The 27,468-nt window shown below is 45.3% G+C and overlaps 1 protein-coding gene across 1 annotated transcript in view; it reads left to right on the top strand.

Annotated features, from left to right (window-relative positions):
- Positions 1–27,468, top strand: part of FAM149B1 (family with sequence similarity 149 member B1) — a gene marked incomplete at its 5' end in the record, with an annotated part of 149,370 nt that overhangs the window by 108,254 nt on the left and 13,648 nt on the right. Inside the window, 3 exons of the mRNA XM_030204994.1 lie at positions 6,371–6,592; positions 12,380–12,500; positions 26,320–26,401. Of these exons, the coding sequence (XP_030060854.1) occupies positions 6,371–6,592; positions 12,380–12,500; positions 26,320–26,401 (425 nt within the window). The remainder of the gene's footprint in view (positions 1–6,370; positions 6,593–12,379; positions 12,501–26,319; positions 26,402–27,468) is intronic.

Genomic DNA, 27,468 nt, shown 5'->3' with positions numbered 1-27,468 from the left:
AAAGAATGTTGTCAGAGTGTACACTGGAGTTGTCGTCGTCGTCGTTGTCGTCGTCATCATCGCACAACTGTAAGACTTTAACACTGGCTGAACGAATAGAAGTTCTTAAAAAATTAGAAAGAAACAAAGTCAAGCATCTATTGCTAAAGAATATGGTGTCAATCCCAGTCAAATTTCACATATCTTGAAGCAGAAAGACCAGCTTCTGGAAGACTGGCAAAACAATACAAATCCACAGCTAAAACGAAAATGGGCGGGAAAAGCTGAGGAGGTAGAAGATGCGCTTCTTCGGTGGTTTTCTCGAGTTAGGAGCAGACAGTTTCGTGTCAGTGGTCCACTGCTTATGGAGAAAGCTAATCAGCTAGCTGAAAGTCTTGGACTAACTGAATTCAAAGCAACTGTTGGAATGGTTGGAAAGATGGAAGGAGAGGAACAACATAAAATTCAAGAAACAGCATGGTGAAAAACAAGACGCTGATGACTGGTGCTGAAAATTGGGTTGTTTCAGTTCTTCCTACCATCTTGAACGAGTTTGCACCTCGTGACATTTTCAATGCTGACGAAAACGGTCTCTTTTGGCGAGTGATTCCTGATGGAACACTTGCATTCAAACATGCCGAAACTACTGGAGGTAAAACATTGAAGGACCGACTGACGATCCTCCTTTGCTGCAATATGGATGGGAATGAGAAGTTGGAACCCCTCGTCATTGGAAAGAGCAAACGGCCCCGTTGCTTCAAGAAAGTTAAGCGACTTCCTGTGTCATACAAAGCTAACACAAATTCATGGATGACAGGGGAAATTTGGAAGCAGTGGCTAAAGAAGTTAGACACTAGAATGCGGGCACAAAAGTGTCAGATTTTGTTGCTTTGTGATAATTGTGCTGCACACAGGGACAATGTCAGGCTGTCTAACGTCAAGGTGGTCTTCTTGCCACCAAACACTACCTCTCTGATCCAACCTATGGATCAGGGCATAATAGCCAATTTCAAACAACATTATCGGGCTCTTGTGCTACGTTATCTGATGAGCGTTATGAATGACCAGACTGGCAAGGATAAACGTGCTGTTGAACTGGCTCGTAATCTATCACTGTTGGATTCCCTACATATGCAGAAAGAAGCCTGGAATCATGTTACAAAGGCAACCATTGTGAACTACTACAAGCAGGCAAGCTTTGTTAAGGATGTAGAGAGGGATGAAACAGATGCAGCTGTTGCAAACGCATCAGATGAACAGGCTATTGACATCCCAGCCGGTGTTACTGAAGAGGAGTTTCATCACTACGTAGCTGTTGATTACGATCTACAAACAGCTGACAACAGCACTGATGTCAAGATATGCGCCTACATGCAGGCAACAGCTGATGATGAAATGAGCTGACGAAATTCAACAACCTCCTCTCACTTATATCCTGTTTGCTTTTTTGACTGCCGTTGCACACTTGGCAGAATATTTCAGTGTATTGTCTACAGTGACACCTAGATCTTTTTTCTTGAGTGCTGACCTCTAAGGTGGACTCTAGCATCAGGTAACGTGATTCAGATTATTCCTTCCAATGTGCATCGCTTTGCATTTGTCCATATTAAATTTCATCTGCCATTTTAGTGCCCAGTCTTCCAGTTTCCTAAGGTCTTCCTGCAATTTTTCACAATCCGTGTGTGTTTTGACAACTTTGAATAGTTTTGTGTTTTCTGCAGTTTTAATCACCTTACTTGTTCCAATTTCCAGATCATTTATATATATGTTAAGTAGCACCAGTCCCAGTACAGATCCCTGCGGCACTACACTTTTCATCCTCCATTGAGAAAAATGTCCATTTAAGCCTACCCTCTGTTTTCTGTCCAATAACCAATTCCTAATCCACAACAGAACATTGTCTCCTATCCCATGACTCTTTAAATGATACTTTTCAAAATACTTGGTGTCCTCAGCGGTGCCACTTGCCTGTGCATTCACACTTTAGCAAGATAATAGACACCCAACTCTTCATTGGTACACCCGATTTAACATCTTAAATTTAATTTAAATTTTTACTTTAAAGATTTAGATGATGGTGACATTGTTTGCCAACTTAAGGTCAGCCTTCTCAGAGTTTCTAAGCGTTTAACACATACTTCATCCACAAATATAATTGTTATGATATTGTCTTTTGTTTGATTTTAAACTTGTTTATATCAATGTTAAATATTTTCTTGGGGGTCATGTGGTGCAATGAAACTGAGCAGGTGTGATTTCCTTGGGCTCCAGGGTCTGTTCTACAACTCATTGGCATCCTGCTAATTCTACCCTCTCAGTGACTTTTTGCATATAGCCTCAGCTCTAGGAGTAGTCACCTAGACATATTTGGTAGTTTGGCTGCCTGGGATGACCCCTAAAGCACCAAAGAAGAAGGTGAGAAGCTGACTGTAAGATCATGGACCCCTATGTGGAGGCCAGATCACTGGTGAATTGTAGGGACTTGCTAGGCAGGGCAGTGATGGAGGTGGTGCTTTAGGTATTAGAAACAAAGTTTTAAAAGAGAGTAGCTAATGTGAAGGGAAATCGTGCCAAATGAATCTCATTGAATTCTTTGACTGGGTGACGGGAGAATTAAATCAAGGACGTGCTATGGACGTAATCTATTTAGATTTCAGCAAAGCTTTCGACACGGTTCCCCACAGGAGGCTCTTGAATAAACTAGATGGGCTGAAGATAGGACCCGAAGTGGTGAACTGGATTAGGAACTGGTTGACGGGCAGACGCCAGAGGGTGGTGGTGAATGGAGTTTGCTCGGAGGAGGGAAAGGTGAGTAGTGGAGTGCCTCAGGGATCGGTGCTGGGGCCGATTCTGTTCAATATATTTGTGAGTGACATTGCCGAAGGGTTACGAGGTAAAGTTTGCCTTTTTGCGGATGACACCAAGATTTGCAACAGAGTGGACACCCCGGAGGGAGTGGAAAACATGAAAAAAGATCTGAAGAAGCTAGAAGAATGGTCTAACGTTTGGCAATTAAAATTCAATGCGAAGAAATGCAAAGTGATGCACTTAGGGAGTAGAAATCCAAGGGAGACGTATGTGTTAGGAGGGGAAAGTCTGATTGGCACGGACGGGGAGAGGGATCTTGGGGTGATAGTATCCGAGGACCTGAAGGCGACGAAACAGTGTGACAAGGCGGTGGCCATAGCTAGAAGATTGCTAGGCTGTATAGGGAGAGATGTGACCAGCAGAAGAAGGGAGGTTTTAATGCCCCTGTATAAGACGTTGGTGAGGCCCCACCTGAAGTACTGTGTTCAGTTTTGGAGGCCGTACCTTGCGAAGGATGTCAAAAAAATGGAAGCGGTGCAAAGAAAAGCTACGAGGATGGTATGGGATTTGCGTTCCAAAACGTATGAAGAGAGACTTGCTGACCTGAACATGTATACCCTGGAGGAAAGGAGGAACAGGGGCGATATGATACAGACGTTCAAATATTTGAAAGGTATTAATCCGCAAACAAATCTTTTCCGGAGATGGGAAGGCGGTAAAACGAGAGGACATGAAATGAGATTGAAGGGGGGCAGACTCAGAAAAGATGTCGGGAAGTATTTTTTCACGGAGAGGGTGGTGGATGCTTGGCATGCCCTCCCGCGGGAGGTGGTGGCGATGAAAACAGTAACGGAATTCAAACATGCATGGGATGTGCATAAAGGAATCCTATGCAGAAGGAATAGATCCTCAGAAGCTTAGCTACAATTGTGTGGCAGAGCAGGTGGGGGGAAGAGGGGTTGGTGGTTGAGAGGCGAGGATAGGGGAGGGCAGACTTTTTTATACGGTCTGTGCCAGAGCCGGTGATGGAAGGCGGGACAGGTGGTTGGGAGGCAGGAAAAACTGCTGGGCAGACTTATACGGTCTGTGCCCTGAGAAAGACAGGTACAAATCAAGGTAAGGTATACACATGAGTTTATCTTGGGCAGACTGGATGGACCGTTCAGGTCTTTTTCTGCCGTCATCTACTATGTTACTATGTGAATGAAGTAGCAACAGCCTTGGACTCTTTTATAATCAAAGGTTGGTGGAGGTCAAGCAGGGAATGTCTGCAATGGAAGTTGTGACACAAGGACTGGTGACAGAGATTATTAACTTAAATAAAGGCCTGTCTCAGAGTGAGGGGAAGCTAGACGTGCAAGTCAGATCACACCAATACAACCTTCACTTTGTTGGCATCTGTGAAAACATGGTTGAAGTGGAATTGTAGGGCTTTCTTAAAATATGGCTCCCATTGGAGCTGAAGTTGGGGAAGAACTTGCACTTCATCACCAAAGAGAGAGACCATCGTGCAGGGCTGAATCGGGACACTACTGGCAGACCTTGAATAGTGTCGATGCAGTTCCTGAGCTGTGTAGAAGAGGTCCGCAGGACAGCACACTGACATCAGCTAATATATGAGGGAAAGAGAATCATGGTTTTTTTAAGCAATGACATTCCTGTGTAGGAATTTTTGCTGGTCCTGGACAATGCCAAGAGGCTAAAGGTAAGGGGTCCAGATGTTTTGCCAGAAAGGCGTGTCTAATGAGGAAGGAAGGAGTTCTTTTGGTATGGAGGGGCCCAGAACCTCCATCCTGCCGGGGATGGAGTAATTCACTCCATAGCCTGATGCAGATAGAAAGTTTGTGTACACAGAGTTCCCCCTCCAATCGTGCAAAAAGCCTGGAGGTATGGAAGGCCTATGTCTCTTGCTCTAAAATTTCAAAGTGTGGTCCTAAACTGCATTTATGTATGTAGCACACCCAGAGTGGTGGAATGTGAGTGTAACTATAGGGAAGGAGGGAGAGGTGGGGAATAAGGGTGGATGGGAGTTTCTGTTTATGGGGGAAATATGATACAGGATTATATGTTCATTGGTATGAGGAGCCAGCATGTAAAAAGGAAAACTTATGTGCTAGTCATTTTGTTTTGTGTTGGTACTTCAAAAAAAGAAAGAAAAGAACAAGAAATGTGAACATAAATCTTTTCTTGGTCTAAAGCCCAACTCCAACCCTTTCAGAGCTCATTTCTGTCCTGGCCAATCTTCTACTCCACCCTTAGACCCCTGGACCTACCTTGAAGCTCCCTGATACTCTAGGGAGGTGTATACAGGCAGAAGGGATGCCCCCTCACTTCTATGTATAATAAGATTGTAAGCTCTGTCGAGCAGGGACTGTCTCTTCATGTTCAAGTGTACAGCGCTGCATACGTCTTGTAGCGCTATAGAAATGATAAGTAGTAGTAGTTATCTTCTTATTCTATATTCCACGTTTTCTACTAAAGGTGAAAAAATGATAAAAAGACAAATCTGAGTTGTTCATGCCAACAAGTTGGTGTAGTTTTGTTCCCTCCCCCCCTTTTTTTTTGACAGCTCTTAGCAAGTCCTATATATACACAACTCTCACTGAGCCTGCTTATGAGTAAAAGTAAAGTGATTTATTGTTGTTCTGTAATTCCAGCAGCTTTCATCGATGCTTCCTTCATTGAGAGCTGTTTTCTCTTTTTCCTGTATTTCTGTGCTAATCATTAAACTGAGTGTAGTTGGTCTAATAGCATGCCAGTTCCTTTCTGCATATACATAGATGTTCTTCTGGAAGGCTGTCTAGACCAGTGTTTCCCAACCATGCCTGGAGGAGGCAGACTGAACCAATTTGATTTTCATGGTAGTAACAATAGCGTAATCTTATAAGGGACACGTGTGTGTAGAAAAGCAATTTATGCATTCAAATAGGCTCTTATAAAATTTTCTCAGGGATATGTGCATGTAAAAAGTAGGTGCACAGAAACATAATGCCTGCTTTTACACAATATAGATGTAGGTGTTCTTAGGCCTGGAGAATAGGCAGAGTGGGGGTGACCTTGGCACTTATCTGTGCAAATGCACTTGTTCTTTTCAGCACTTATGTGCATCGAATTACACCTGCCTCAAAGAAGTCATTCTGTACATGCATATGCCTGCTTTCCCTTGAGTAATTTTATAAAGGCAGATATATTGCCATTATGAAACTGATGTTGTATAGGTGTTTTGATAGCTTTTGTGTCTAATTATAAAATTACCCTAAATGAATATACATGAGAGAGATTAATATACATTTGAAATCTAATATATACAGATCTGTCTCGTACATGTTCAGTGTAGCTATCTTGTAAGCCAGACTGCAAACACTGGTGTGGACATCAATCAAAAAAAGCATACTATGTGGTTACTTGACCCATGTTTATGACTTCAGTGAGCAATTATCATACAACAATTGCAGATAAGTAAATGTACTTTTACCAGGACCAGTGCAGCAAATTCTTACATTATCTAATTATCGTATATTATTTTCCAGTGTCTCTGTGGACCTGCTTTGTGTATGCTCCTTTTTGTATTGATCATTCTTAGGGACAGCGATGAGAAGATACCTGTGAGGTCTGCCCCTGGAGTTGTCCTTGCCAGCAGAGCTTGGCCATCTCGCCCCTTGGAGCACAGCACATCCTCTGTGTCCTACTCTGCACAGTCTACACGGAGGCGCAACCCACCACGTACCTTAAATCCAATCAGTACTAATCCTTCACGCTCCAGTACTCCCAAATCTGTGGAGGAAGTTATCCGAGGAACACGTCTGTAAGTTGCACTGAATTTCAGACACTTCCCTATCAGTTCAAGGAGCTGTTGCTCTTCTAGCATGTTTGTCACTGAGAACTGTTGTATCTTGCTGTCCAACCATCATTCAGTGTGACTGAGCCGAATATAAACTTGGCTCCCCTATATCTATGCCACGCTATTAATACAATATTAAAAATCCTTTAGAAGAACTAGCTGGATTCCAAAATAGTTATAGTTGCTCATTTTTGAACTGCCAGAACCAAAATCTCCTTCCTGCCCTCAGTAGGCTCTCTTACTTGTGTACCCTGTTGGAAGATCTAACACACTGAGGTGGGGTATTGGGTACCAAAGAGCTGAGAAAGTAAAGTGACCTTACAAACAAATTGGAAATGTTATATAGTGATGGGTCACATCAACAGCTGAGTTGTATATGGGGCTAATTTTATAACAGGGTGCCTAGTTTGTTAAGGCACATAGGTGTATATGTTGCTCCTGTTTTATGAAGGCAACCTACACACTTTTGCACATAGTAACATAGTAGATTATGGCAGACAAAGACCCAAAAGGGACATATGAGTGACTAGCGTCTAACGTGTGCTAATTTTACCGTTCACTAAAAATACTAGTGCAACTTAGTAAACAGGGCCCTAAGTTTCCTAGAGAGAAGCAATTCTCTTATTACTCTGCTGTACACAACAGCTGTGCCAGATTTGATGTGATCTTGGGAGATGATTTTTGGGTGCACAGTTTGGGGTGGGGCTGGCATTGAGACTCCAACTTGGTCTGATCATTCGCCAGTTTGGTGTGTCTTTAATTTTGGTGATTATCCCAGGGCAATAGATATTGGAGACTCAGTGAAAGCCTGCTAGAGGATCTAAGAGTTCAGGCAGATGTACAGCAAGAGCTCATTCAATATCTTGAATTTAATGATACAGGGTATATCCACACTTCCTACTTATGGGAGGGGTTGAAGACTGTTGTTAGAGGGGGGCACCAGGAAAAAGAAAGGGAACAATTCTTGATTGCTCAAATAGAGAAAGTTCTAATAAGAAACCTTTGGACAAACTGAGTATACTATTTGCTTGGCGGACATAGATTGTAAATTGAGAATGCTCCAATAACAAGCTGTCCAAACCTTTTTTAAACTCCTCTAAGCTAACCGCCTTTACCACATTTTCTGGCAACGAATTCCAGAGTTTAATTACACGTTGAGTGAAGAAAAGGTTTCTCTGATTCGTTTTAAATTTACTACATTATAGCTTCATCGCATGCCCCCTAGTCCTAGTATTTTTGGAAAGCGTGAACAGATGCTTCACATCTACCCGTTCAACTCCACTCATTATTTTATAGACCTCTATCATATCTCCCCTCAGCCGCCTTTTCTCCAAGCTGAAGAGCCCTAGCTGTTTTAGCCTTTCCTCATAGGGAAGTCGTCCCATCCCCTTTATCATTTTTGTCGCCCTTCTCTGCACCTTTTCTAATTCCACTATATCTTTTTTGAGATGTGGCAACCAGAATTGAACACAATATTCAAGTTGCGGTCGCACCATGGAGCGATACAAAAGCATTATAACATCCTCATTTTTGTTTTCCATTCCTTCCTAATAATACCTAACATTCTATTTGCTTTCTTAGCCGCATAAGCACACTGAACAGAAGGTTTCAACGTATCATCAACAACGACACCTAGATCCCTTTCTTGGTCCGTGACTCCTAACATGGAACCTTGCATGACATAGCTATAATTCGGGTTCTTCTTTCCCACATGCATCACTTTGCACTTGCTCACATTAAACGTCATCTGCCATTTAGACTCCCAGTCTCGTAAGGTCCACTTGTAATTTTTCACAATCCTCCCGCGATTTAACGACTTTGAATAACTTCGTGTCATCAGCAAATTTAATTACCTCACTAGTTACTCCCATCTCTAGGTCATTTATAAATATGTTAAAAAGCAGCGGTCCCAGCACAGACCCCTGGGGAACCTCACTAACTACCCTTCTCCATTGAGAATACTGACCATTTAACCCTACTCTTTGTTTTCTATCTTTTAACCAGTTTTTAATCCACAATAGAACACTACCTCCTATCCCATGACTCTCCAATTTCTTCTGGAGTCTTTCATGAGGTACTTTGTCAAACGCCTTCTGAAAATCCAGATACACAATATAAACCGACTCCCCTTTATCCACATGTTTCTTCACCCCTTCAAAGAAATGCAGTAGATTGGTGCAAGATTTCCCTTCACTAAATCCATGTTGACTTTGTCTCATTAATCCATGCTTTTGAATATGCTCTGTAATTTTGTTCTTAGTAATAGTCTCTATCATTTTGCCCGGCACCGACGTCAGACTCGCCGGTCTATAACTTCCCAGATCTCCTCTGGAACCTTTTTTAAAAATTGGCGTTACATTGGCCACCCTCCAATCTTCCGGTACCACGCTCGATTTTAAGAATAAATTACATATTTCTAACAATAGCTCCTCAAGCTCATTTTTCAGTTCTATCAGTACTCTGCGATGAGTACCATCCAGTCCAGGAGATTTGCTACTCTTCAGTTTGTAGAACTGCCCCATTACATCCTCCAGGTTTACAAGGGAATTCATTAAGTTTCTCTGACTCGTGAGCTTCAAATACCGTTTCCGGCACCGGTATCCCACCCAAATCTTCCTCGGTGAAGACCCTTTGCGCTGGGCAAAAGGCTCCTTTAAATTCTCAGGATCTATTTGGGCATGGAACTGTCGGATATCTACTCCTTGAATATAGTAACATAGTAGATGACGGCAGAAAAAGACCTGCATGGTCCATCTAGTCTGCCCAAGATAAACTCATATCTTGAATTTGTACCTGTCTTTTTCAGGGCACAGACCGTATAAGTCTGCCCAGCAGTATTTCCCGCCTCCAAACCACCAGTCCCGTCTCCCATCACTGGCTCTGGTACAGACCGTATAAGTCTGCCCTCCCCTAACCTAGCCTCCCAACCACCAACCCCTCTTCCCCCCACCTGCTCCGCCACCCAATTTCAGCTAAGCTTCTGAGGATCCATTCCTGCTGCACAGGATTCCTTTATGCATATCCCACGCATGTTTGAATTCCGTTACCGTTTTCATCTCCACCACCTCCAACGGGAGGGCATTCCAAGCATCCACCACCCTCTCCGTGAAAAAATACTTCCTGACATCTTTTTTGAGTCTGCCCCCCTTCAATCTCATTTCATGTCCTCTCGTTCTACCGCCTTCCCATCTAGGTAAACTATTGGAAACCACTTGAAATCTATTAGATAATTGTCGGGACTTACCTCTAACACTTATTGGTAGGATTAATTTAATCCACATGGTAATTTCTCCTAAATGGCTTTATATTTTACAAACTCTCTTCCTCCGTTTATTGCAAAAAGATTTGAAACACTTTAACCATATAATCTCCCATTTTTGTTGGGCTGGCAAAAAACCTAAGATGCAGTACCAATTTCTGATAGGTGACTGGGGCCATGGAGATTTGGGACTTCCTGATATTAGGCTTTACAACCAATCATGTTTATTACGTCATCTTAGTGATTGGATGTTGTATCATCAATTGTGTACCCCCTTGGAGATGGAGCAGGATTATTATGCTCCATACAACTGCTTCTTCTTACTTAATTGTTGATAGTCTGATCTCCCGACCTCTTAACAAAGTCTCTTACTTTGTCCTTTGCGAGTTATGTGGAATTTCCTAGTTGCCAAACTGGGGGGAGACCCTTGTGTCACAGATCACATCCTTATAAGCAATAATGTAGATGTTGAACCTGACGTGGTATAGATAACCCAGTCTTTGCTTCCTGGGGTCTTAAGAACATCACTTTCCTGGAACACATTTTGGGTCCTGAGGGCAGCTATTAAGTCTCAAAGTCTCAAGTCTTTGCAACAGTGCATTGAGGTCACTTGGGGCATTCGATATGCATATTGTGAAATAAAACAAATTGCTTTGCTGAAAAGTTAGGTATGTATTTGGGTGATCAGATTCATACTTTTTTTTTTTTTTTGGGGGGGGGGGGGGATATTTCAGAATCCAAACTTCTGTTTTAGGACTACATAAAGCAATAGTTCAGTGGAAGCCAGATGTTTAGGTGGTTCACTGGAGGTAAACGGAAGATCTGGATATCCCTATTGAAAGTTGGGATCCCATGAAAAGTCTACAGCAGATACCTTCTCTCACGAAAAATGCAAAACTCCAGGAATGTTATTTTCGGGTGATATACAGGGCTTACTTCACCTTTTGGTCATGTCCATTGATACAAGATTTTTGGGGCAAAGTCACTAGGCTGTGTGGCCACAGATTGATTGAGACAGTAGACCAGCTTTTATTAGATAAACCTGGGGCTTTTAGAGGGGTTGGAAGGAGAACCACTTTTCTTTGTCATAAATTATGTTTGCTATGTCGAAAATGCATACCTCAATATTGGACAAACCCAGAACCCACAGAAAATTGTCAATGGAGAAATCAAATCAAGAGGCTAGAGGGTCACTTAAACGCCAAAAGAATTTTCTGTTAGTCTGGGATATTTATATACGATCTTTGAGTCCTCTGGTCTACAACTTGATTCGCATTACACTCTTAATAGTCCTGTTTTACTCACTGATGAAGAAGGGGCTATGGTCCTCTTGTTTTTTGGTCCACAATATCAAACACATTTTTTAAAATTATTAGTTAGGGTATTGTTTGGGGGGGGGATATAGTTTTGACAACTTCATCTCCCTTATTGTATGCTGCTTATGGGGCTTTTAGAGCTCAGGCCCCTGTAGCTTTGGGGATCATTATTATTATTTTTTTTTTATTTGTACCCTGCGCTTTTCCACTTATGGCAGGCTCAATGCAGCTTAGGTACTTGTTTGTACCTGGGGCAATGGAGGGTTAAGTGACTTGCCCAGAGTCACAAGGAGCTGCCTGTGCCTGCAGTGGGAATCGAACCCAGTTCCCCAGGACCAAAGTCCACCACTCTAACCACTAGGCCACTCCTCCACTTTTGGGAGATGAGCAGTGAGGATGGAATGATTTAAGGGGAGGATTGAGATAGAGATGAGGAGTTGCTAATTTATTGGTTGATTAGGGAGGGTGGGGGGGAGCAGACTATAAAAAGTTTTAATAGGATGTTGCATAGGATGTTTCTCATGAGCTTCATTATTTAAGTTTTTTGCATAATAGTTGGAAGAGGGGAATTAGGGGTTGGGATATAAGGGATAAACTTGTTAAAAGTTTGATGGCGGCCTTCATCACTCTGTACCTGTATGCTATGTTTGTGGTTACATGTATTGCTTTTGAATTGTTATCAGTAAAGCTGCTAAACTATAAAACTACAGTGCTACTACATAAATTGTACACAATGTTGTTGACTAATGTATCTGCGTGAATACTAAGTGAAATTTTTAGACCAAGGAATTTACCAAGCTAACTATTAAGTTACCTGGGCAAATTCCTTTGAAAACTGTCATAATCACTGCCTTCATTCTGTCTAGTAAGTTTCATTAAATTGCCTTAGATTTCAAGACCTTTCTCTGCACCCTGTTTGACCTGGAATATATATCCAGAAATTGTAATACCCCATGGAACCATTTCAGCAGAAAATATTGGTATGTTATGTACAGGATGCAACCAGAAAAAAGGTGTTTCTTCATGGGGAAACAATATAATTGGTATGAGCTATTCCAAGCTTGTTTAAGATTCATATTCATATTACTAAATTGCAAACTGTTTCATGGATTTAGCTGAGTCTTATGAACATTGTTAAAAGGTGTTTGTTCTTCTTCTGGTATGATGATTTCACAGCTCAGCTGCCACTGACCAGCTGCCTTGCTCTCCGTTGCCCCTGAACCGGAATAACCTTCTACCCCCTATCAACACCAGTGATTTGGAACGTTCCAGCATCCTGGCATCACGTATGCAGACAGTGAGTATTATTCTGTGACACATTGTCCTGATGCAGGTAGTACTTACTGATAGTGAGTGTTCAGGGCCGGTGGGAGACAATGCTGGGCCTGGGGCAAAAAAATCTTCAGGGGCCCCCTGCACCCCCCCCCCCCCCACACCACCACTGCTGCCTCCCCACCCCCGTTGCTGTTACCCCCTGGGCCCCCCCACAACTGCTGCTATCCCCCCGGCCACTTCCACTTTTCTCCCATCCCTTCCTACTCCTTGCTGGTCTCACCTACAGCTTCCTGCAGATGGCAGCGATTTACAGTGAAAGGCCATTTCCGTGGCCTTCCTTCTCCAACGTCCCACAGTGTCCTCTCTCTACTGCAACTTCCTGTTTTGATGCTAAACAGGAAGTTGCAGTAGAGAGGGCAGGATATAGCAGAAGGAAGACTACGGCAATGGCCTCTCACTGTGAATCGCTGCTGGCTGCAGGGTCCTGTAGGTGAGACCTGCGGGGAGGAAGAGGTTTTTTTTTTTACTGCGGGAACAAAACATTCTACCGTTCCTGCGGGGCAGTAAAAAGTTTTGCTTCTGTATCCGCGGTGATTATCGGCGCTCCTGGCATCAGGTCCTTCTTTGAGGCCAGGCCCAGGGAATTTTGCCCCCCTTCTTGGTGGCCCTGTGAGCATTACCTTATGTATAGTGAGTATTCTCCGAGGACAAGCAGGCTGCTTGTTCTCACTGATGGGTGACGTCCACGGCAGCCCCTCCAATCGGAATCTTCAGTAGCAAAAGCCTTTGCTAGCCCTCGCGCGCCGATGCGCACCGCGCATGCGCGGCCGTCTTCCCGCCCGAAACCGGCTCGTGCCGGCCAGTCTTCTTTTGTCCGCGCTCGGTACGGTCGTGTTTCGCCGTTCGTGCCCCGGAAAGTTGACCTCGCGCGTCGTTTTCGACTCGTTTCTTCTCAGAAAGTTTAAAAAGTGTTCGGGAAGAGCCTGTTTGGTTTTTTCCTTCCCGTATTTCGAGCTTTTCGCCCCGGTAAGTTTTCTTTCGTCGTCGGGGTAGGCCTCAGTTAGGCCTCGGTCGAAATTTTCTTCTCCCTATTTTTGTGGTGCCAATTTTCGTCATTTCGAGTTTTGATCTCGCCGGCGTGATTTTTCCGCCCATGACATCGAAGCCTTTCAGCGGCTTCAAGAAGTGCACCCAGTGCGCCCGGGTAATCTCGCTCACTGACAGGCACGCGTCGTGTCTTCAGTGTCTGGGGGCTGGGCACCGCCCTCAGGCCTGTAGTCTGTGTTCCCTTTTACAAAAGCGGACGCAGGTAGCGAGGTTAGCCCAGTGGAACATTTTGTTCTCGAGCTCTTTGTCGGCATCGGCACCGGGGGTATCGAGTGCATCGACGTCTTCAGCGTCCAGACCTTCATCCTCGGCTGCCAGTGCATCGAGGCATCGGCCCTCTGCATCGGCGCTGAGACATCGGACAACTGTATCGACGTCGGTGGTACCGGGACCTCGTCTGCTGATGTCGTCGGACGGTGGTGCTTCGTCTGGAGTGCAGGTGAGGGCTGTCCATTCCCCTGCTGGTGGCGGTGAGCCTTCGGGTGGGTCTCCCCCTACCCTGAGGGCTCCTGCGGTACAGCCCCCCCGAGACCGACCTTCTTCGGCCTCGGCCCCGAGGAAGAGACGGCTGGATTCTATGTCCTCCTCGTCGGTGCCGGGAAGCTCCGGTGACATGCTTCGCAAGAAGTCGAAGAAGCATCGACACCGGTCCCCTTCCCGTGTAGGCACCGAGAGCTCTGGGTCGCCGAGGGAGTCGGCACCCAGCAGGCATCGGCACCGAGAGGACCGCTCACCCTCTGTCCAAGAGGTGTCGATGCGCTCCACTCTGGACAGCCCGGAACAGCCTCCACGCCCGGAACAGACTCTGACATCGACGCCTGCATCGACCTCCATGCCTTTTTCTGCAGCCGCTCTGAACGAGAGCCTCCGGGCCGTTCTCCCAGAGATCCTGGGAGAGCTGTTGCGCCCTACCCCTCCGGTACCAGGGGTGCTTGCGCCACCGGTACCGTCGAGCGTGGCGCCGGCTGGTCCATCGCCCGGGGTGAGGTCTCCGGCGTCGGTGCCGCGTGCGGTACCGATTGCGGTCGCCTCCCAGGAAGGCTCCCCGACTACGTCGGTGGAGGGAGCTTCGCCACTGCGGGTGAGGGAGTCTACCTCTCGACGCCCTCACCGTGGCCGTGGTTCCATGGAGTCGAGCCGGGCACGGTTGCAGACACAGGTTCGTGAACTTGTGTCTGACACCGAGGGTGAGGCCTCGTGGGAAGACGAAGGAGACATCAGATATTTCTCTGACGAGGAGTCTGAGGGTCTTCCTTCTGATCCCACTCCCTCTCCTGAAAGACAGCTTTCTCCTCCCGAGAGTCTGTCTTTCGCTTCCTTTGTCCGGGAGATGTCTACGGCCATCCCCTTCCCGGTGGTTGTGGAGGACGAGCCCAGGGCTGAAATGTTTGAGCTCCTGGACTATCCTTCTCCACCTAAGGAAGCGTCCACAGTACCCATGCATCATGTCCTAAAAAAAGACATTGCTGGCGAACTGGACCAAGCCTTTAACTAACCCCCACATTCCCAAGAAGATTGAGTCCCAGTACCGGATCCATGGGGACCCAGAGCTGATGCGCACTCAGTTGCCTCACGACTCTGGAGTTGTGGATTTGGCCCTAAAGAAGGCCAAGAGTTATAGGGAGCATGCTTCGGCGCCCCCGGGCAAGGACTCTAGAACCTTGGACTCCTTTGGGAGGAAGGCCTACCATTCTTCTATGCTCGTGGCCAAAATTCAGTCTTACCAGCTCTACACGAGCATACACATGCGGAACAATGTGCGGCAGTTGGCGGGCTTGGTGGATGCGCTCCCCCCTGAGCAAGCCAAGCCATTTCAGGAGGTGGTCAGGCAGCTGAAGGCGTGCAGAAAATTCCTGGCCAGAGGGGTGTATGACACCTTTGATGTTGCGTCCAGGGCCGCTGCTCAAGGTGTGGTGATGCGCAGACTCTCATGGCTGCGTGCCTTCCGACCTGGAGAATAGAATCCAGCAGCGGATTGCGGACTCGCCTTGCCGTGCGGATAACATTTTTGGAGAAAAAGTCGAGCAGGTGGTAGAGCATCTCCACCAGCGGGACACCGCATTCGACAAGTTCTCCCGCCGGCAGCCTTCAGCCTCTACCTCTACAGGTAGAAGATTTTTTGGGGGAAGGAAGACTGTTCCCTACTCTTCTGGCAAGAGTAGGTACAATCCTCCTTCTCGACAGCCTGCGGCCCAGGCTAAGCCCCAGCGCGCTCGCTCTCGTCAGCAGCTTGCGCCTCAGCAAGGCCCCTTGGCTCCCCAGCAAAAGCAAGGGACGAGCTTTTGACTGGCTCCAGCAGAGCATAGCCGACATCCAAGTGTCAGTGCCGGGCGACCTGCCAGTCGGAGGGAGGTTGAAAGCTTTTCACCAAAGGTGGCCTCTCATAACCTCCGATCAGTGGGTTCTCCAAATAGTCCGGCAAGGATACACCCTCAATTTGGCCTCCAAACCTCCAAATTGTCCACCGGGAGCTCAGTCTTACAGCTTCCAGCACAAGCAGGTACTTGCAGAGGAACTCTCCGCCCTTCTCAGCGCCAATGCGGTCGAGCCCGTGCCATCCGGGCAAGAAGGGCTGGGATTCTATTCCAGGTACTTCCTTGTGGAAAAGAAAACAGGGGGGATGCGTCCCATCCTAGACCTAAGGGCCCTGAACAAATATCTGGTCAAAGAAAAGTTCAGGATGCTTTCCCTGGGCACCCTTCTTCCCATGATTCAGGAAAACGATTGGCTATGCTCTCTGGACTTAAAGGATGCCTACACACACATCCCGATACTGCCAGCTCACAGGCAGTATCTGCGATTTCAGCTGGGCACACGTCACTTCCAGTACTGTGTGCTACCCTTTGGGCTCGCCTCTGCGCCCAGGGTGTTCACAAAGTGCTTGGCTGTAGTAGCAGCGGCACTTCGCAGGCTGGGGGTGCACGTGTTCCCATATCTCGACGATTGGCTGGTGAAGAACACATCCGAGGCAGGAGCCCTGCAGTCCATGCAGATGACTATTCGCCTCCTGGAGCTACTGGGGTTTGTGATAAATTATCCAAAGTCCCATATTCTCCCAGTGCAGAAACTCGAATTCATAGGAGCTCTGCTGGATTCTCGGACGGCTCGCGCCTATCTCCCAGAGGCGAGAGCCAACAACTTGTTGTCCCTCGTCTCGCGGGTGCGAGCGTCACAGCAGATCACAGCTCGGCAGATGTTGAGATTGCTAGGCCACATGGCCTCCACAGTTCATGTGACTCCCATGGCCCGCCTTCACATGAGATCTGCCCAATGGACCCTAGCTTCCCAGTGGTTTCAGGCTGCTGGGGATCTAGAAGACGTGATCCACCTGTCCACGAGTTTTCTCAAATCCCTGTATTGGTGGACGATTTGGTCCAATTTGACTCTGGGACGTCCTTTCCAAATTCCTCAGCCACAAAAAGTGCTGACCACGGATGCGTCTCTCCTGGGATGGGGAGCTCATGTCGATGGGCTTCACACCCAAGGAAGCTGGTCCCTCCAGGAACGCGATCTGCAGATCAATCTCCTGGAGTTGCGAGCGGTCTGGAACGCTCTGAAGGCTTTCAGAGATCGGCTGTCCCACCAAATTATCCAAATTCAGACAGACAACCAGGTTGCCATGTACTACGTCAACAAGCAGGGGGGCACCGGATCTCGCCCCCTGTGTCAGGAAGCCGTCAGCATGTGGCTCTGGGCTCGCCGTCACGGCATGGTGCTCCAAGCCACATATCTGGCAAGCGTAAACAACAGTCTGGCCGACAGGTTGAGCAGGATTATGCAACCTCACGAGTGGTTGCTCAATTCCCGTGTAGTGCGACAGATCTTCCAGGTGTGGGGCACCCCCTTGGTAGACCTCTTCGCATCTCGAGCCAACCACAAAGTCCCTCAGTTCTGTTCCAGGCTTCAGGCCCACGGCAGACTGGCATCTGATGCCTTCCTCCTGGATTGGGGGGAGGGTCTGCTGTATGCTTATCCTCCAATACCTCTGGTGGGGAAGACTTTGTTGAAACTCAAGCAAGACCGAGGCACCATGATTCTGATTGCTCCTTTTTGGCCGCGTCAGATCTGGTTCCCTCTTCTTCTGGAGTTATCCTCCGAAGAGCCGTGGAGATTGGAGTGTTTTCCGACCCTCATCACGCAGGACGAAGGGGCGCTTCTGCATCCCAGCCTCCGGTCCCTGGCTCTCACGGCCTGGATGTTGAGAGCGTAGACTTTGCCTCTTTGGGTCTGTCAGAGGGTGTCTCCCGCATCTTGCTTGCTTCCAGGAAAGATTCCACTAAGAGGAGTTACTTCTTTCTGTGGAGGAGGTTTGCCGTCTGGTGTGACAGCAAGGCCCTAGATCCTCGCTCTTGTCCTACACAGACCCTGCTTGAATACCTTCTGCACTTGTCTGAGTCTGGTCTCAAGACCAACTCGGTAAGGGTTCACCTTAGTGCAATCAGTGCATACCATTACCATGTGGAAGGTAAGCCGATCTCAGGACAGCCTTTAGTTGTTCGCTTCATGAGAGGTTTGCTTTTGTCAAAGCCCCCTGTCAAGCCTCCGACAGTGTCATGGGATCTCAATGTCGTTCTCACCCAGCTGATGAAACCTCCCTTTGAGCCACTGAATTCCTGCCATCTGAAGTACTTGACCTGGAAGGTCATTTTCTTGGTGGCAGTTACTTCAGCTCGTAGAGTCAATGAGTTTCAGGCCCTGGTAGCCCAGGCCCCTTACACCAAATTTCATCATAACAGAGTAGTCCTCCGCACTCACCCTAAGTTTCTGCCAAAGGTTGTGTCGGAGTTCCATCTGAACCAGTCAATTGTCTTGCCAACATTTTTTCCCCGTCCTCATTCCTGCCCTGCTGAACGTCAGCTGCACACATTGGACTGCAAGAGAGCATTGGCCTTCTATCTGGAGCGGACACAGCCCAACAGACAGTCCGCCCAATTGTTTGTTTCTTTTGATCCCAACAGGAGGGGAGTGGCTGTAGGAAAACGCACCATATCCAATTGGCTAGCAGATTGCATTTCCTTCACTTACGCCCAGGCTGGGCTGGCTCTTGAGGGTCATGTCACGGCTCATAATGTTAGAGCCATGGCAGCGTCGGTAGCCCACTTGAAGTCAGCCACTATTGAAGAGATTTGCAAAGCTGCAACGTGGTCATCTGTCCACACATTCACATCTCATTACTGCCTGCAGCAGGATACCCGACGCGACAGTCCGTTTGGGCAGTCAGTGCTTCAGAATCTGTTTGGGGTTTAGAATCCAACTCCACCCCCCTAGGCCCTTGTTTGTTCTGTTCCAGGCTGCACTCTCAGTTAGTTGGTAAATTTTTTAGGTCAATCTCAGTTATGTCCTCGCCGTTGCGAGGCCCAATTGACCATGGTTGTTGTTTTGAGTGAGCCTGGGGGCTAGGGATACCCCATCAGTGAGAACAAGCAGCCTGCTTGTCCTCGGAGAAAGCGAATGCTACATACCTGTAGAAGGTATTCTCCGAGGACAGCAGGCTGATTGTTCTCACAAACCCGCCCGCCTCCCCTTTGGAGTTGTGTCTTCCCTAGTCTTTGTCTTGCTACATATGAGACTGGCCGGCACGAGCCGGTTTCGGGCAGGAAGACGGCCGCGCATGCGCGGTGCGCATCGGCGCGCGAGGGCTAGCAAAGGCTTTTGCTAGTGAAGATTCCGATTGGAGGGGCTGCCGTGGACGTCACCCATCAGTGAGAACAATCAGCCTGCTGTCCTCGGAGAATACCTTCTACAGGTATGTAGCATTCGCTTTACTCCGCATCCTAGCAGGCACATGCACATTACCCTCTGTACTGACAGGCTGCATGCAGATGCAACGGGGGTAATATTCAGCTGGCAGCAGTCTGCATTTTTTTAAATGCTGACCTTCACTGGCTACATTACCCCAGACATTCAGTACCAGGCCATGTATGGCCATGGGCACTGAAGATCCAGGGTTAATTATTTCACTGCTATCTGCCAAAGCTTATATGGGTCCTAGCTGAATATAAGCTAGGACATAACTTTTTAATTTTCCTTTTTTACCTTTCCAAGCCCTCTCCTGCCCCCCGAAACAACACCACTCCTTCTGGTCGCCCTCCCCCCCCTCAGCTTACAACATTAAGAACCCCCCTCCCTCCCTATTTATTGACAGTGATCAGGGCAGATTTTGACCTGTTCTAAATTGGCCAAGTTAGCTATGTGGGTGCCGGCATTGAATATTAGCACCTACATAACTGCTGATTCCTCCCAACTCCACTCCTATTATCCCTGACCTGCCCCCTTTCTATGTGGGTAGTTAGAGCCAATTTTCAGTGGCACTGCTTGGTTCAGTGCCGCTGAATATTGGAGGTTGGGTGGCTCCAAGCAATTTAAGCAGCCAGAAGCCTCTCCTGTCCACTTAATTTGTTTAAATTGCTTTGAATATTGGACGGAATGTGTTCAGGCAGCCTTCTGCATGCCATGAGCATTAATACGTTACTTCCATCAGTGGACATTCTTTCATAATACTTTTCCTCTAAAGTCCATAATCTTGTAAATTCATTACCATCCACTCCCCATTTCCCCTTAGCATTGGCTTCATCAAACTCTCCAGAGTTGTCACTGGATACATATGTTCCTTCCTCCCTACCGGGACAAACCTCATGGACCTCTTCAGGAACAGTCTCTTCTCATCCAAGACGATAAAGTCCATGCACCCTACTTTCTGACCTCTCAATCTGTTTCAATCAACTTGATTAACAATCCCTGAATTAAATCTAGTACCTAGGATCCTCAGAGTAATTAACAATAGTCTCTCCTCAGGGATAGTGCCTGTGTTCTGGAAATCTGAAATAGTATGTCTCCTCTTAAAGAATCCTTCTTTGGATCTGCAAGTTCCCGCACATTATTGTCCTGTATCCAATTTGTATTTTCTTTCCAAAGTTTTGGAAAATATTGTGTTTGCCCAAATGTCCACTTTCAGTAGTAAAACTCTTGCTCTCCACCCCAGACAGTCCGGATTTAGGCCACAATACAGTATTGAGACAGTTTTAACAGCTGTCTTAAATGATATTTACTCCCATCTTGACAGACACAAAACTGTACTTGCAATATCCCTTGATCTCTCAGCCGCGTTTGATCTGGCTGACCATAATCTTCTGTTGGCACACTTATCCTCCATGGGAGTGGAGGAGTAGCCTAGTGGTTAGTGCAGTGGACTTTGATCCTGGGGAACTGGGTTCAATTCCCACTGCAGCTCCTTGTGGCTGTGGGCAAGTCACTTAACCCTTCATTGCCCCAGGTACAAAATAAGTACCTGTATATATGTAAACCACTTTAAATGTAGTTGCAAAATACATTTTTTTTTAATCTTTATTTATTAAATTTTACATTTATATCTATAAAACATAAATGTAGCGGCAATTTCAGAATTAAACACTGTAAGGTAGTACATAATACCCATAATTCTTTAAAGGAAAATTTTCATAACATTTGTCCACAACATTGTGAATCAAGAACTAAGAAATTATAACATAGGAAGGATATTTATAATTATAAACTATACAACGGACGGGAGATACGTACATCCACAGCCAATTTTAACAGCATTCTCATAATTACGGGTTCAACTCCATAGGCGAAACACTTTTTTCCTTTGATTCAATAAAATCAAGCAATTTCTTGGGATTAAAGAAAAGGTAGTTAACCAGATCAAAGGTAATACAACACCTACAGGGAAATTTCAAAATAAAGGTACCACCTAACTTTAAGACCCTATATTTATACATCAGAAATTCTTTTCTTTTCCTTTGAGTGGCTCGCGCCAGATCAGGGAAAACTTGTATCTTATGTCCCATGAATAAGTCATGTATATGCCTGAAATATGACCGTAGAATATTATTACGATCAGGCTCAAGTGCGAATGTTACCAACAATGTTGTCCTTTCGGAAATAAGTTCAAGAGAAGTTTCCAAGAACTCTGTCAAATTCAATTCATTGGAAGGAGCTACCTGAGATTTATCTTTAGGTAATCGGGATATTCCTGTAATGTATTGGGTTCTCGTTATGGGGGGGGGGGGGGGGGGGTAAGCCTCCTCCGGAATCCCCAATACATCCTTGAAATATTTTTTAAGCATATCCATCGCATTTATCAAAGGAGATTTCGGAAAATTTAAAAATCTCAAGTTGTTTCTTCTTCCATTGTTTTCAAGATATTCTAACTTTCGGTCCTGGACTTCTCTTTCTTTAATTAAAGCCTCCGTAAGATTTTGTAATTTCTCAATTTCTCCTTCAATTTTTAAAGTCTTAACATTCTGCTCTTGAATTTGTTCAGAAAATATCTGATTAGATTTTTTTAAATCAGTTATTTTGTTTTTAACTGAGGTGTTCATCAAAAGCAAAGTGTTGTTCACACTCTGGATGGCGTCCCATAACGTATTCATAGTAACTACTGCAGATCTCTTTAACCCTTCGTTACTCACGGTCCCGATCTCCTGGGCAATTGAAGCAGATTTTCTAACTGAGTCCTGCGTCACTGTCCCTTTGCCCAGGGTAGATGTACTCGTGGGTCCTCCTTCAACAGACGCTGAGGGTCCGGGAGATTCCAAGGCCTCCATACGCTGTGACCCCACGAGTAACAAATCGCCTCCGGGTCGCGGAGGTGCAGTATGGGAGGGAGGACTCAACGTCACTCCCTCAATGCTGCACTCGGTCCTCAGGCCGAGTCGATCGAGGTGGGTGTCCGTTCTCCAGGGACCCCGACCCGAAAACCTTCCAAAGTCGTCTGGTGTGAGGTGGGAATTGATTGCGGAGCCACGGAGGTAGGAACCGCTATGTTCCCTTTTCTCTTCCCCATCACTAGGTCAGAGAAATTAATCCTTCATCAAGGCACTTGTGAGAGGTTTAGGAGCTGCAGGACCCGACTTCCGCTCTTGTCGCCATCTTGATTCCTCCAAAAGGCGGTATATCAAGTCCCGTTTCCCCTTTAGGCGTTGGTGGAACTGTCCTGAAATGGTTTACTTCTTTTCTTTCTAATCACTCTTATAAAGTTATTACCTCTTTTTCTACAGCTTCTCTGCACTCTAACTTACAGTGTGCCACAGGGATCAGTCCTGTCACCTCTCCTCTTCAACTTATTTCTGAGTCCCCTCACTACACTGATTCAATCAACTGGAGTGTCTTTTCATTTCTATGCTGCTGATATTCTTCTGCTATATCCCACTAATCCACTTAACCCAACTCTCAGTCCTTTCCAAGATTGTTTAGCCCTTGTCTCCAATTGGTTAACTGTCCACAAATTGGTTCCAAACAAAGAAAAAACATTGGCATGTTGGTTCACTGGTGGTCTTTCCACACCTGTTATTCCTTTGAATCTCTTTGGGACTTATATTTGCCCAGTGGAGTCATTTTTCTTTCAGGGAATTATCCTTGATTCCAGTCTTTTTCTGCCCAGATTTCTAGCCTGTGCAAAACTAGTTTCTACATACTCCGTCAATTGCATTCAATTCGCAGATATTTTGATCAAGACACATTTCATTCTCTTGTGCTGTCTTTATTGATAACTAGGCTTGATTACTATAACATTGTCTATTGAGGATGCTCTGGCTCTAATCTGAAGAAGCTTCAATCGATACAAAACACGGCTACTAAACTCATGTCATGCATGAAAATTTGATCATGTTTCCCCCGTATCGAAAACTCCACTGGCTTCCAATAGGAAAACGCATTTCATTCAGATTTCTCATGCTCATATTTAAGGCTCATACAGTCAGTCTCCCTATCTCTCTCATCTCACAATTCCCTATTTCCCAGCATGCCTTCGCCATTTGATAAACAATGTCATTGTTGATGATACGTTGAAATGCTCAGCTCAGTGTGCTGCGGCGGCTAAGAAAGCAAATAGAATGTTAGGTATTATTAGGAATGGAAAACAAAAGTGAGGATGTTATAATGCCTCTGTATCGGTCCATGGTGCGACCGCACCTCGAATATTGTGTTCATTTTTGGTCGCCGCATCTCAAAAAAGATATAGTGGAATTAGAAAAGGTACAGAGAAGGGCAACGAAAATGATAAAGGGGTTGGGATGACTTCCCTATGAGGAAAGACTGAAGTGTCTAGGGCTCTTCAGCTTGGAGAAGAGACGGCTGAGGGGAGATATGATAGAGGTCTATAAAATAATGAGTGGATTGGAACGAGTTGACATTAATCGTTTGTTTACTCTTTCCAAAAATACTAGGACTAGGGGGCATGCGATGAAGCTACAAAGTAGTAAATTTAATACGAATCGGAGAAAATGTTTCTTCACTCAACGTGTAATTAAACTCTGGAATTCATTGCCAGAGAATGTGGTAAAGGCGGTTAGCTTAGCGGGATTTTAAAAGGGTCTGGATGGCTTCCTAAAGGAAAAGTCCATAGACCATTATTAAATTGACTTGGGAAAATCCACTGCTTATTTCTGGGATAAGCAGCATAAAATGTATTGAGCTTTTCTGGGATCTTGCCAGGTATTTGAGTTCGATTCCTACTGCAGCTCCTTGTGACTCTGGGCAAGTCACTTAACCCTCCATTGCCCCTGGTACAAAATAAGTACCTGAATATATGTAAACCGCTTTGAATGTAGTTGCGAAAACCTCAGAAAGGTGGTATATCAAGTCCCATTTCCCTTTCCCTATTTGTGACCTGGATTGGCCACTGTTGGAAATAGGATACTGGGCTTGATGGACCTTTGGTCTGTCCCAGTGTGTCAATACTTATGTACTTATCCTTCCTCATTCTAAAGTAGCTCAACTTGAATCTACCCACCATCGCGCATTCTTTTTTACAATTCCTGCCCAATGGATCTCCCTTCCGTTGCTGATACGTTCTGAACTTTCTTTAAAAAAAAAAAAAAGCTTTGAAAACCTGTTTTTTTGAACAGGCTTTCAGTTAATCACACAAAGAGTTGGGTTGTCATATTGCACTGTTAAAATCCTCCTCTCTCCTCCGGTTTTTGCTCAAAGTACTGTCTCTCTCCTCTTACCCCTTTTTCCTCTGTTGACCCTTCACCTTTGACAGATTGTGCTACTGCTGAGTGATACTGTCTACCCTATCAAATATTGTAGTCCTTTTGTGAATTTTTCTGTTTTTAGCCTGTAAACCGCCCAGATCTGCAAGTTAGCTTGGGCGGTATAGTAAGTGCAAACGAACTATAATTTGTCCTATGGGCACCCCAGTTTTTGCGTGTATATAATGGTGATTATTTTGCTCCCTTCCTCCTGTGTTTAATATGTATTATTGTGTACCTCTGCATCCCAAATACAGAGAGTGAACTTTATCCTTTACCAAGGCATTCCATCATTTCACTTGCAGATGATGAACATTATTCTCTGTTGCTTGTAGACTGTGAACATTGCCCTGTTTGCTTCCAGGATCTGTCTCTATTTTGCCCCATCCATTTTTCCCTTGATCTTCACAAGCCTTTCTGTCTGTCCTGCTGCAATGCACTTCCACATCATAATGCTGCCATTGCCAAGTTTTACTGTAGGGATGGTGTTATCAGGTGATGTGTTTTAATATTTTTTTCTTACATTTGTACCCCGCGCTTTCCCACTCATAGCAGGTTCAATGCGGCTTACATATTACAGGTACTTATTTGTACCGGGGGCAATGTCTTTTACAATTCTTCCTAATGTAACCTATAAGCGCACTGCAACCAACTGTACTCCCAAATACTCCACTGTTCCATCCCCAAATGATACCCTGTATTTACTTTGTTTTCGATAACTCTTCACAATGTAACTCAGAATTGTACTGCAACCAATTGCACTTCCATCATTCACAATGTATTGTAAGCCACACTGAGCCCGCAAATAGGTGGGAAAATGTGGGATACAAATGCAAATAAATAAATAAGTGACTTGCACAGAGTCAATATTATTTTATGTCACACATATCACCTAGCTTGGAGACCAAATTTGGTCTCATCAGACCACAATACCTCTCAATTTCCCAGGCTCTTGCATGCATATAGTGAGCATTACTCTGCCTTAACAGCTTGTATACAGTGCATATTGTCCTATATATAAAAACACTGAACATTAATCTGTACTCCAGCTGCATTTTGCATGCAGTGGGTTACTTTGTACCAGGTATTCCAAATACAGATGATGAGCATCACTCTGCACCCCAATGTCCTACATGCATATGGCAAATGCAGCTCTTAATTTCTTGTGTTTTCTTTAAAGGTTTTTCTGAGGTAACATAGAATGTGGAAGAGCATTATAAGTCTTATGATTTCTTTTCTTCCATTCTGTTTTGCTATGGACAGCTGTCTTTATTTCTCTGGGTTGGCCCATGGTGATGAAGTTTCCCTGTTGACAAAGGGTGGAAAGAGAATTCTTCTCCAAGGTTAGCCCTCCAGTGGGACTCTCTTGTGTACCTGTCTTATCTTAGGCCCTTAGAGCATCTCAGGACAGATACAGAGACTCTACCTTTGAAGATGCTTGCTAGAATAGGAGGTAAACAGAGGTAGTCCTACTTGGAGAGAAGAGGATGATGAGGACCTTTTAATCTGAGGCAGAGGGTGGGGGTCCTGTACAGAGGGTGCTTTGATGGTCCGATTTAATGGTACTGATGCTTTGTGAATGTTGTTGCCCAGACCAGCCCTGAATGAAAGGGATGCTGTCAAGAGCAGCAGGGCAAGCCAAGGCAGAGATGTAGAGATTGTACTGAAATAAAATTATAAACTGAGTAGCAATACGAAGTATGTTTTTTTCTTTTCTAGCCAGATACTCCATATCGTCGTTCCTGCACAGTTATGGATTATGCTAATCAGTCTCGCAACAGAAAGGAGTCTGGGTGCCCAGGTGAGCATACTCTATTTCTAATTACGAAGGATCTTTGATAGTCTGAACGCTCCTAGATCTACTTGATTGTAGGACTACATGGCCAGATGTGCCCCTATATAAATTCTGTTTACAAGAAAACTGTGGTAGACTGAGGTAAGTGAAACAGCAAGATAGTTCAGCCGCATCAGCAAACAGTTCCAAGCAAGGTTTATGTCAAGCAGTTGTTACAGCTCAAAAACTTAGCTTATGCCAGCAGAAAACAAATACAATAATAGCTTCACTTCAGCTTTCAAAGTAAAAAGTGCATTGCTTTTCAGTAGTTGGTACATATATAAGGGGAGAATGGTGCAGTTGCAGGCAAGGCTGTGGTCTCTGTCTTCAACCAGACAGGCCACCAGAGGTTTCCTGGTGATAGAGTTCTAGCAAGATTCTGCTAGCAATCCTTAGCCTGGCCCAGCTAGAGGGTTTATGCAAAAGTTTTTTTTTTATTTATGCAAATTTTACATGTCCTCAAGGTAACCTTTGAGACGAATATAGGGCATATGAGATTAAAAAAAAAAAAAAAATTACAATACATCTCAAACCACAAGGTGAACTAAATGACGTTGTCAGAAATTTGGAACTACCTAAGGGTAAGGCTGAGCTGTTGGGTTTCAGACTATAGATGTGAAATCTCCTGGCAGATGATGTTAGGGGTTCTATTGTTCCATGATTGTCAAAAGAATCTTGTCCCATTCTTCATGGAAAATGATCTTGTAATCTGCAACAACATTGATGGCCTAAAGGCAGCCCATCATATTTTTCATAGTAACATAGTAAATAATGGCAGATAAACACCTAAATGGTCCATCCAGTCTGCCCAACAGTCACACTCAGTATTAATTCATGATTAATCCAACATATGAATAAGATATAAAATACTTGATCATGGTCTTTCTTGGCATTTCTGGGACACAGACCGTAGAAGTCTGCCTGGTACTGTCCTTACGTTCCAACCACTGGAGTTACTGTGAAAGCCCACTCCATCCTATCCGAATCTGTCTTGTCATTTGTAGGAAACAGACCATAAAAGTCTGCCTGGCACT

The sequence above is a fragment of the Microcaecilia unicolor genome, chromosome 5 (genome assembly GCF_901765095.1).
Source record: "Microcaecilia unicolor chromosome 5, aMicUni1.1, whole genome shotgun sequence".
Taxonomy (NCBI): Eukaryota; Metazoa; Chordata; class Amphibia; order Gymnophiona; family Siphonopidae; genus Microcaecilia; species Microcaecilia unicolor.
Note: the sequence above shows the minus strand (reverse complement) of the source record. Positions and strands in the feature narration are given on the sequence as shown.